This window comes from Brachypodium distachyon, chromosome 1 (genome assembly GCF_000005505.3).
Source record: "Brachypodium distachyon strain Bd21 chromosome 1, Brachypodium_distachyon_v3.0, whole genome shotgun sequence".
In the NCBI taxonomy this organism is placed as follows: domain Eukaryota; kingdom Viridiplantae; phylum Streptophyta; class Magnoliopsida; order Poales; family Poaceae; genus Brachypodium; species Brachypodium distachyon.
In genome coordinates this window covers 63,042,096-63,053,604 of record NC_016131.3, presented here as the reverse complement: position 1 = coordinate 63,053,604, position 11,509 = coordinate 63,042,096, and the positions used below count along the sequence as shown (strand labels likewise).

General features: G+C 46.1%; 1 protein-coding gene across 1 annotated transcript; it reads right to left on the bottom strand.

Annotated features, from left to right (window-relative positions):
- Positions 1 to 9,296: 9,296 nt before the first annotated feature.
- Positions 9,297 to 11,509, bottom strand: LOC100836377 (thioredoxin-like 1-2, chloroplastic). Its single transcript, XM_003557954.4, has 4 exons — positions 11,192 to 11,509; positions 10,737 to 10,913; positions 10,475 to 10,639; positions 9,297 to 9,862 (listed from the first exon to the last, which is right to left on the bottom strand). Exons 1-4 carry the CDS (start codon positions 11,417 to 11,419, stop codon positions 9,602 to 9,604), a joined length of 831 nt encoding a protein of 276 aa, XP_003558002.1. The 5' UTR covers positions 11,420 to 11,509; the 3' UTR covers positions 9,297 to 9,601.

Below are 11,509 nucleotides of genomic sequence, written 5' to 3'. Positions count from 1 at the left end.
TGTATTGTATTGGTTTTTGGGCCCGGTTTTCCTTATAAACAGGTTCAATTCTTTCTTCTAATCGAGCGACGGAAATCGACCTTATTGAGCTCAAAAAAAAATTAAGACCTGTTTTCACGGTTAGATTTGTCTCGACAAGATCTTCAAAACTAGATCACATTGATATGTTTCAAAAAAAATTCGGTTTTAAAAGTTGCCATCCAACAATATATGAAGTCACTAACAAATGGCTGTGTCTATACACAGGTCACCTAGTTTGTGAGAAATAAGCAGTCGCCTGGTTTGGAGAAATGAACGGTCGCCTGAAAACAAGGGTAAAAACTGTCACCTGCTACTAGAATAAAAACCAGACACATAAACTTTAGAAGCACAAACACAACCGAAGCCATAACAAATCGCCTGCTCCTGATAAAAAAAAGGCACACAAGCAATCTCCAGCTCTTGATACACTCGGAAGCAATAATGACACATTGAAATTCTGCATGGATTCAGAATCAAACAAATTTGACATTGCATCAGGAACAAAAGAAAACAAGAGTGCAATTCCAATAATGGTCGCTTGCAATTGCGTTTGGTCACAACTCTGATTGCGAAAACAGTAATAAAAGGGTGGAAATGAGACATTGCATCAGGAATTCATGAGTGAATAGATTTTCCATTGGATCAGGTGCAAATCCAATAAAAGTCGGTTGCAATTGCGTTTTGTCTGCACTATGATTGCGAATAATAAACTACACAACCTCTAACCTTTGCTGCCTTCGCCTGCAGTGCATGAACCGCCACACGGAAAAACCCCTCACCCAACCCACAAAAACCCAGCAGCAACGGCACAAGGAGCAAGATGCTGACCAAAAACCTCAACAGACCACACAGACCAAACCTCGGCGCCGAGGAGACCAGATCCAGCGCCACCAACCACTCGTACCACTGTTTCGCAAGCAACAAGCAAAAACCACACCGTCGAGATCGAACAAAAGAGGCACGTCAGTTCGGTAGCAGAGGGGGGAGAAGAAGGTGGAACTCACCGAACGGCGGCGGCACGGCCGAAACGCCAGCCTAAAAACCCAGGAAATCAAACCCCCAACGGGGAATTTCAGGAGCACAAGGGGATACTCTTCCACCATGGGGAAGATTCCATGGTGCCATTTGGTAGCAAGGGGAAGGGAGAGGAGGAGGGATTGTGCTCACATATGTGAGGATGATAGGTCTCTCCAAATCCGAGGGTAGAGGAGCTCAAGGTGGAGCAGAGCTCGGGGGAGGGGATGTGGCCCTCGGCCGCTGGAGGGAGGCGGCGGGATCGCCCGCGGTCGCCAGAGGGAGACGGCCAGGTCGGGGGAGGTGGCGTCACTCACAGTCCGGAGGTGTCGGGGTTACTCGCTGAGTCGCGGTCGAGGGAGGGAGAAGGCAGGGTCGTGGGCAGTCAATAGGCGGAGGCGGTGGCGGTGCTTCTGATCGCCAGAGGAAAGGATGAATGAAAGAACGGCGATCAGTGTGAAGATGACTTGGCATTATCCTTAGAGTTGTTCACTTTAACAATCACAGTTGATCAGGATGGCCGGTATGGGGTTTTCAACCACCGGCAAGTCCATCAAAAGATCTCTCAGTCACTCTGCCTCAAAGGTGGCTGTATCTAGAGCTGCAAATTCTGCTTCCATAGTTGACATCGTCAATATGGTTTGTTTAGAAGATCATGATACCGCACCACCACCGAGTGTGACGACATACCCAGTTGTGACGTAGAGCACATCTGCATCAGAGATCCAGTTCGAATCACAATATCCCTCAAGCACAGCTGGATACCCTGAATAATGTATTCCATAGCTCATCGTACCTTTTAGATCCTTTTTAGTGCACGCCAATGATCTATACCCGGATTTGACATGAACCTACTCAATTTGCTCACAGCAAAAGAGATATCAGGTCTCGTAGCGCTAGCTAAGTACATAAGGAAACCGATTATTTGAGAGTGTCTCAATTGATCTTCCCCTTCTCCTTTGTTCTTTCTGGGCATCGCGCTGGGATCATAAGGTGTGGTGAAGGCTTGCTGTCCGTAAAGCCGAACCGACTTAAGACCTTCTCAACATAGTGGGATTGCAACAAAGTAATTCCACTCTCGTCCTTAATCAGCTTAATGTTAAGAATAACATCAGCCTCTCCCAAATCTTTCATATCAAAGGACTTTGATAGAAACGACTTGACCTCGTTTATTACTTTCAGACCATAGCTCATCGTACCTTTCTCTCTTCACCCTTTGGCACAAATCCATCTGGCTGATCCATATAAATTTCCTCTTCCAACTCTCCGCTAAGGAAAGTTGACTTTACGTCAATTTGATGAACGATAAGACCATAAGAGGCAGTCAGGGATAGTAGTACTCGAATGATAGTAAGTCTAGCAACAAGGGAATAGGTGTCAAAGTAATATTCGCCTTCTTTCTGAGTGTAACCTTTTGCCACCAGCCGTGCGTTATACTTTTCAATAGTACCATCATGCCTTAGCTTCCTTTTGAATACCCACTTCCAGCCCACTGGCTTACAACCGTGGGGTCGTTCAGATAGCTCTCAAGTCCCATTAGAAAGAATGGAGTCCATCTCACTCTGGACAGTTTCTTTTCAGGTCATCTGCATCAGAAGATGTATATGACTCTGCGATGGTTTTGGAAGTATCCTCCACAAAACCGGTCAGGGGAAAAAATCCAGAAGAGAAAAGAGAGGCAGTCCAGAGACACACATCTCAAAGCAAATCGTACGGCACATCACGTCGCTTGATTTTATTTTATTTTTTTGAGAAATGAGAATATCACGTTACCTGATTTTGAAAAAAAAATCAGGCGCCTGGTGGACAGCAAAAGTGAGAGAAAATAGGGATGGTGCGGCTCGGTTCTTGTGGGTTACCAGACTACTCGTTTCCAAGAAAATCGTTGGCAGTTCCAGGGAGGCGTGGTTCTGCCGTTCTGGTGCGTGCGTCCTTCTGGAGATCATGAGGGCAGGCGGTAGGGTGGGCTGGGAAGACTCGGTCAGGAGGGAGTTGGGCCCGGGGGAGAGATGGGCCAACGAAGGAGAAGGGAGAGAGATGGGCTGGGATTTCAGCCCAAGGCTCATAAAGCTAGTAAATGAAATGAGCTTCAATTAAATATCGAATCAACTTTGAAAATTCCAATGAGATTCAAAGGTGCATTATTTGAATATGCGGAATCAAAATAAAATATAAACCAACCACGTTAGCAAATACAAATCAGATTTAAATTCTAGTTGACTTTAATTCAATTTAAAGCGAAGATTATAGAAACATCCAGTTAAGCTTTGATTAATTCACGAAATTTTTCAGTACTCATTTTGAGGAAACAATTTTTGCAAACTCCAAAAATGTGTCTGTTACAGAATGAAAAGTTATGCAAGACCTCCAAATTTCAAATCATTTTGGTAAAAATTTCAAAATGAAAAGTTATGAAAGATGACCAAACTTCAAATTTTTTTGTACTCAAAACCTACAAAACATACACAACTCAATACAACATATCAATGATTTTGGCACCAAATGAATCAGAATGGAAAGATACGCAGACTGACCAAATTTCAAATCATTTTGAGAAAGTCGATATTTGTTTGACCAGATTTGGCTGAAGTTTGACCGGGTTCGAATGTACTCAAAACATTCAAAAATCAAAACAAGCTATAAATGTTTTTTCGTAGAATTAAATATATTCAATCATATTCTATGCTTGCCATAATCTTTTCTTGACTTCAAAACCAACATATTGTGCCATTTCTTGTTCAAAAATTCGTTTTAAAATGTTTTTGAAATTCAAAAAATAATAAATATTATTTATTTATTCAAATTTTGCACACACGTCTCCTAAGTGAAATGTGGTATGTGGACCAAATTTTACATGATTTGGAGAAAGTTGCGTGATGGAATTCTCAAAGAATGATCATTTCCCCAACATCTGAGGAAGAGTTTCTAAAACACCTCAGACACATGTGTGAGCTTACACACGAAGTATAAGGTAAAAATTAGATAATCTTATGAATTTCTTTTCAAGATTTCACCATAGACTTGTGTGTTTACGTATGTTAGATTTCAAAGAGTCAAATATAACCTTCTCTCGGTGTTTCACACAATTTTGGTAGCTAGCAATGATTTATCAATTAGTAGCCGAAAATTTAAATAATTCAACTAGTGTACGGAATATAGTAAATAAGGTCCAGAAAATCTGAAATTTAATGTGCACACTGGTCATGTACTCACAAGACTATATAAAAAAATATAGATCCTTTTGATACAAAACTATATGAGAATTTGACAAACTAAGACAAAACTATATGTGCTTCTCATTTCGTCGAACACGTCGCAGGCACCCTGAAAAATATTGATCCTTTTTTTCCTTCGAGAAAATGCAAAGCTTGCGTCTCGATGCATTGATAGAAAGAAATTATTTACAAGCCCAAGAACATGCCAACACAACCGAACCACTCAAAACAAGAACATGACCAACGGCCGCAAAACTATCACTACAACCAACGCCACCAAACAACCGCAGGCCTAAATGCCAAAAACACAAAAGTACATGATAGCGAAGAAGGCGTTGCGGCCAGCAGGCCTCGCAGAACTCGACGACAAGCCCGTGAGGCGTCTTGTGAACTGCAGAAGCCTCAGGCCGCCGATCGCCGCGCTCGTCCTGAACATTGCGCCACCATATCTCACCGCTCCCCTGCTGGTCGCAACGAACATCCACAACCGCCGGTCGATACCCATTGAGTGCACCCATGAGATCATGATGCCGCGGCAAAGGATCCTCCGCTAGCCACAACCCGTGCTATCCAAGGTCGTGCACTATCACGATGTCAGCGTGCCCAAGACCCAACCACTAAAACCAAGGCGTATGTCGCAGGAACACGCTCCAGCCAAGGGTTTACCCTCCAAAAACAATGCCTCCAACAAGGGAGCGACATCAACGATGCCGTCGTCATCTGATCTGGCAAGCCAAATCTGGGTTTTCACCCGGAGAATTAAAGACAAGGCATGGAGGTGGATCAAAGCTCCTCGACGATGCCACCAAGGAGGAAACGACGCCTGAGAGCGTCGTCATCGCCGGCACCGACAAAGGTCAGGCAAGGCTTTCACCCAGAGTGCCACGATCAACACTCATGCAACCGCAACAACCTCGCAAAGGAATAGCAGCCAAGTTCTAGCACCAGCCGTACTAGTCTGAGGATCTAGATAGCCCGCCACACTGTCATCAGAGGCCACCACTCGCCGTGCATCAAGACGCACACACCGGCCACAATACCAACCTCGTGAGGCATTGGCACGTGGCCCAACTGGCATGTGCACCGGCAAACCCAGACCAACGGCGAGGACGCCCTGATCTGCGGTCAGGCACCAGTGCACACAACAACCTCCCATGCTAGAGCCCGACAAGCGCAAGCTGCAAGCCACGGGGTGCCACCGGAGGGGTGTAGAAGGAGTGTGCCGCAAGCCAGCTGCACAGCACCAATGACCCCAACAGGCCACACGCCAATGCCCGCCTCCCTTCGAGCGTCGGCCACCCGCGTGTGGCCAGCCAAGCCGGACAACACGCCCCAAGCACGCCTCTTGAGCCAGCTCCCGAACCACCCAACACACCGGTGGCCGAGCACCCTCTAGGCCACCACACCCCTCGCAGCCCCTAGGGCGCAGGAACCATCTCAGCAGCATCACAGCAACAGCGCAAGCTGGCCGGAGAACCACAACGCCCTGCTGCAGAGCGCACTGTCCAACCAACAGCGCAGCACCTGCGGCAGCGGCGCTCTGCCATACAGGCCCATCGAGGAGCATCTCGAGGCCGCCAACGAGCAGCAAGCCCACCGCGTATCTCGCCGCCCCACGTCTGCGCGCCACCGCCGCCGGAATCGCGCCTCCACAGATCCGCACGCGAGCCACCGCGTGCCTGCCCATGCGCCCGCACAGCTGTAGGACGAGCCACCACCGCCGGAGTCACGCCGTCGCGGGCCTTGCGTCTGCCGCCGCAATTGTGCCGCGCGAGCCAGAGGGAGGTGAGAGGGGAGAGGATGGGGGGAGAGGAGGAGATGGGGGGTTGCAGCTGGAAGGCCCTGCCGCTGCCGCAGGCCGGCCGGTGGCCGCCGGCTGCAGCGGCAGCAGCAGGGAGAGAGAGGCGCGGAGAGGGGGGACTAGGGGGGGCGGCGGGGTGTCGCCCCGTGAGTCGTAGGAGCGGCTCGCAGGGCGCTAGGGCGCTCCTTTTAATACAATCAAAGTTAATTAGCTAACTAGACTGATGGCTGACTTGTTCGAGCATGATGTAGAGTCAAATATAACCTTCTCTCGGTGTTTCACACAATTTTGGCAGCTAGCAATGATATATCAATTACTAGCCGAAAAATTAAATAATTCAACTAGTGCACGGAATATCGTAAATAAGGTCTAGAAAATCTGAAATTTAATGTGCACACGTACTCACAAAACTATATAAAAAAAATATAGATCCTTTTGATACAAAACTATACGAGAATTTGACGAACTAAGACAAAACTATAGGTGCTCCTCATTTCGTTGAGCACGTGGCAGGCATCCTGAAAAATATTGATCCTTTTGATACAATCAAAGTTAATTAGCTAGCTAGACTGATGGCTGACTTGTTCGAGCATGCCGTAGAGCCTGGCTTTGATCCTCTGCAGCTCGGTGGCGTCCATGGCCTGGACGGTGTAGCCACCAGGTCGTCTTCTTGTTGCTAGACAATGCAGCAGCTGCCGTGGGCACGGACTCGAGGACTTTGAAGCACCCAAGACGTACTCACGTACATGGTGCTTTGGCCTGGGTCGCCGGGTTCCAAGACGTACATGGTGTTCTGGGAATTCTTGTCGGCGTCGTACAACCCGGCCTCACCCTCCGAATTAGCATAGAGAATTCTGGAGCCGCGAAGGTACCAGCCGGCGCCGGCTGCCTGCCACGCCATCTCCCCGGCAAGCTGGTGTTGTAGCATGAACAACGACGGAGTAGTCCGCGTACCCTGCCAGGCTCGGATGATGATCGTGCGGCGCGAATTGGACGAACAAAGACAAAACTATAAGTGCTCCTCATTTCGTCGAACACGTCGCGGGCACCCTGAAAATCCCCGGCTGTGCACTTTGCCTTATCTAGCGTCCTCCACGGCGGGCTCCAACTCATCATCATTCTCCTCCCTTTCCCCTGCTCTGCCTCCCTCGCCTGATATCTTCCATTCTCCCTTCTCCGAGCATACCAGTTTATCATGTTTTTCATTGGGGGAAAGATCATTTAATGGAGCATGATCCTTCGGTTAATAGTTTATATTATAACGAAGAAAGAAAACAAATTTTTTTGTGAATACTGCATCCACATCTAATACTGAGTTAGAGTAATGTGATATAACATGTAAAGGAAACTAGACGATGTCCCGTGCGTTACTGCGAAACCGTGTTAAAGCAAATGCATAAATATATGTATAAAATTAACTAAAACTAATGGGAAATATCTAATTGTTTTTGTTTCACATTAAAAACAATAAAATGACGTATGAAAAGAGAAAAACTTATATAAAAAATGAAACATGTTTGAATTGATAGATTAACGAAAAAATGTAAATGAATACACAAAAAATAAAACATGATTAAATTGATTTGGTGGTATGGTTTGATTGATGGATTAATGAAAACATATAAATGGATACATGAAAAATAAAACATGCATGACTTAATGAGATGGCATGCATGGTTTACATGGCAATGTGGTTGGTGGGTTTGATGAGGTAGCATGCTTGCATGTTAAAAGAAATCATGTAGTGGAACCGTGGGGTGCTCCTATTTAGATATAGATGATAGAAGATAGAAGATAAGGTATTTAGATAATGCATGACAAGTGACGTGCAAAAATTCACCAAAATATTATCAGCATTGCTTACTGGAGATGGTGCAATTTGTTTATTTCTTGTCTTGTGCCATCCATAAATGTTTCACATTTTCTAAAATCGTCTCAACCAAATGAAATACTCCCGACTTGAATTTCTGAACACCAAGGTCACAGCGGGTGGCAGGAAAGGACTCCAGCTGATCCAAAATAGGTGGTGAAAAGGAAACCCCTGCAGGACTGAAGGTTCTAAGGTCACGAAAATCTTGCAAGTGATGCAATGGCATGAAATGAGGAAAATAGAGGAGAGAAATGCGCTTTTCGTAGCACCACTGGCATTCTTGCAACCAGACACCAGAAAGCTTACGTGCGTCGCCTACAGACACATACATGATACGTGCTCAACCTACAAGAATTTAAGATGTTTTCTTCTCAATTCATCAACAAACATTTTGTTTTTGTCTTAAATATCCATTCGATGTTACCCTTTTGCAACCATGTATTGCGACGTGGAGAGAAGTACGGTCCAAGTGGATCAGAATACGGACGTATCAACTGGGACCCATTAGCTCGCCACGTACTAGCTGCGTCTACATGCTGATATTTCCGGAGCATGGCCGAGACCTCCGTAACCACAATTTTTCAGGGAACTTAATCTTTCCAGAAGCCAAAGGAAGGACACCTGTTGTAAGCGACAAGAACGCTGCACTCAACGGTAATAGTCTTCCCGCCAGATCTCGTCGTCGCTGTTCGGATCCGCTTGAAAACCGGAGGCCAGCCGTGTACGAGAATATGCATATGCTGGGGCCTGGGACCATACGTTAGTATACTTATTAGCTTCCGTGACCTTCCACATCATCCATTATTCCCATTATTTATCCTTTCGTACAGCAAAACAACCATATAAAAAGGAATGCTAAAAGCCTAAGCCATGTAGTATACATTCAGATCCTAGCAATGGGAAACTGATGGTTCAACAGTCAAGACACCTTCCCTTCCCTTCAAGCAAGAGCAAACGCAAATTACGTTACTTGTCTATTAAGTTTAAAATCTCTTCTTTTTCACTGTATTTCGGTCTAAGCACTGTTTGGCGTATGAAGATACGCGTTTACGACATGTACCATGGGCGGTGGGTGTTTAGGCTTTGACCCAAGTGCAGCAAAAACTAGGCCAAATGCAGTAAAACGAACTTCCTAATTTTGTTGTAAAAAAATACTATTTCGTGGTACGCAAAAGGCTTTTCGTTTCGGTCTACAGTATCCGCTTATCTTCATGAAGTTCGAAATCCCATCTTCTTTTCAACTAGTTCTCAGTTTCGTCCGATTCCCAAGTCCAGATTCAAAGTAGAGAAAAGGTGCATGAATCCCTGTCAACCACAAGCTAAGTCTTCAGTTCGTTTTAAGAAAGAGCCGAGCTATCTCGAAGACGGACATACCAAAAGTCCAAAACGGTACTTAGTGGTAAGAGAGCAACTAAGCCTTCCAGTCACGATAAAATAGCACACAGATTTAACTCATTCGGCTACAATAAAATTTACTGGCAGAGAAGACGCACAACACTTTCTGCCACTACTACAGCGGTATGCTACCACTACGCCTCTATCGGACGGGCGGGCAGGCTTGACAAGCAGTAAAAATCTTCCAAGCCTGCACTCTACACAACCATGAGTTGGGTACAACCTGTACACACCAAGAACCGAGAAACTGTACAGAACAGACCATCGTCGCATGATAATATCATCTCATCTTCCTGACGAAACCAAGGACCTCTCTCCAGAGCCTTGCCTAACTAATGGCTTTGCCGGTGCAGGAAGCCTTGGGCTCTCAGGAGCAATGACCTCGGTGCCTCCACTCGGAACTGGTTCCGGCTGCTTGGTATAGGTGAACTGCAAGTCCTTGTTCGCAGCCAAGGCCAACAGCTCAGACTCCTCAAGCCCCCTCGTCGGGCCAATGCTACATCTATCTGGATTGTGCTTGGCAAGCGCATCCCTGAACTTCTTAATCTGCAGCCAGAGTTGCCACTATAATAAGTATCGCATTTAAATGGTAATGACACTGCATAAGCAGCTGAATCAAAAAGAACAATACTTGCAACAAAATTCTGGTAGACCATGTGACCACACTATGTTCAACCAAATTGAGAAGTACTCCCTCCATTCCATAACTCTTGTCTCAAATTTGCTCAAATATGGATGTATCTATTCCTAAAAAACATCTAGATACATGTAATATTTCAACAAGAACTATGGAACGGAGTGAGTAACATTTTATCATTACTAAGACACAGTATGCCATGAGCACGAAATCTGAAGGCCCTGATCGGTACTCCCTCCGTCCATAAAAAGTGTCGCCCATTTTGTGCCCATTTTGTACTAAGTTAGTACAAATTTTGTACTAAGTGGACGACACTTCTATGGATCGGAGGGAGTAATTTTGGTAGAACCTTTTGGAATGAACTTAAGATCTACGCTAGTTCTTACCGATAAACCTAAAAATCTAAACAGAACATATGTACCAAATTATTACCGACCCCCCTGTGTGCACTACTGGGGTTTGGTTTATAATTTCATTCATTCACACAAGCAATAGCACACACGGTTAGATCAGGATCTTACAGTTGCGTTAGTACAGCTGAAGCTGCAGACTCGGCCTTGTGCTCCCCTGTAGAACCTGAAGAAGGGGAGAACATGAACGTGAAGGCTGTAGCACATAGACTTGTGCTCCTCATAGTTCACCTGCAAGAAGAGCACATCTGGGTTCTGCTCCGCAAACTGGCAAATCTACATACGGACAAAAAAGTTTCAGAACCCCCTTTCAATTCCAAAACCGAACGGCAAGAGTTGCCTTTATATCTATATACATCTACATCTATTTTACCTTGGGGTGAAGGGCCCGGCAGCCACCGCAGCCAGGGGAAAAGAAGTCGACGACGACAAGCCTGTCGCCGGCGTTGGCCAACGAGTCGACCAGGTCTTGGGCGGACTCGACCTCCCGCATGTTGGGCTGAAGCCCCTTCTCCCACCACTTTATGGCTTTCGCAAACGCAAGGTTCATCTGCCGAAAACAACCCAGCAAAGCATATTAGCACAACGCAATAGAATTTATTTTGTTTTTAAGAAAAGTTCGAAACAAGTTACAAAAGCGTGAAAAGGTCAAATATAGGTGTTCAACTACTCATGCATGAGATTCGATAATTATGATTACTAACAATTTTATCCCGTAAAATCTGCTAAAAACCAGGATACAGATTATTAAAGCAAAAGAGCGCCCGAAATTAAAGGAAAAAATCCACACGAAACAGAAAAAACATCCATAAATTAACACGTAGTTACCTGTACCGGCGATGAGACGAGATTCCGGGCAACGAGCTTGGATCTCCTGGGAACAACCGCCAGCCTCCCGCCAAGGAACGGGGTCTTCCGGCCGATCCGCATCGTCGGTGGCGCAGAGGGCGACATGCGCGCCGCCACGGCGCCCCGCCGCCTGCCGAGAAACCCCGCCGCCCGGTTGCCGCACGGAGACACCACGCTCCCCTTCGCCACCGCCTGAGTCGTCGCCATAGCCGCTCGCCGCCAAGAGGGAAGAGAAGAAGAAGAAGAAGAAGAAGAACACCAACACAAAGAGGGATTGGAAGCGGCGAAGAAAAAAGT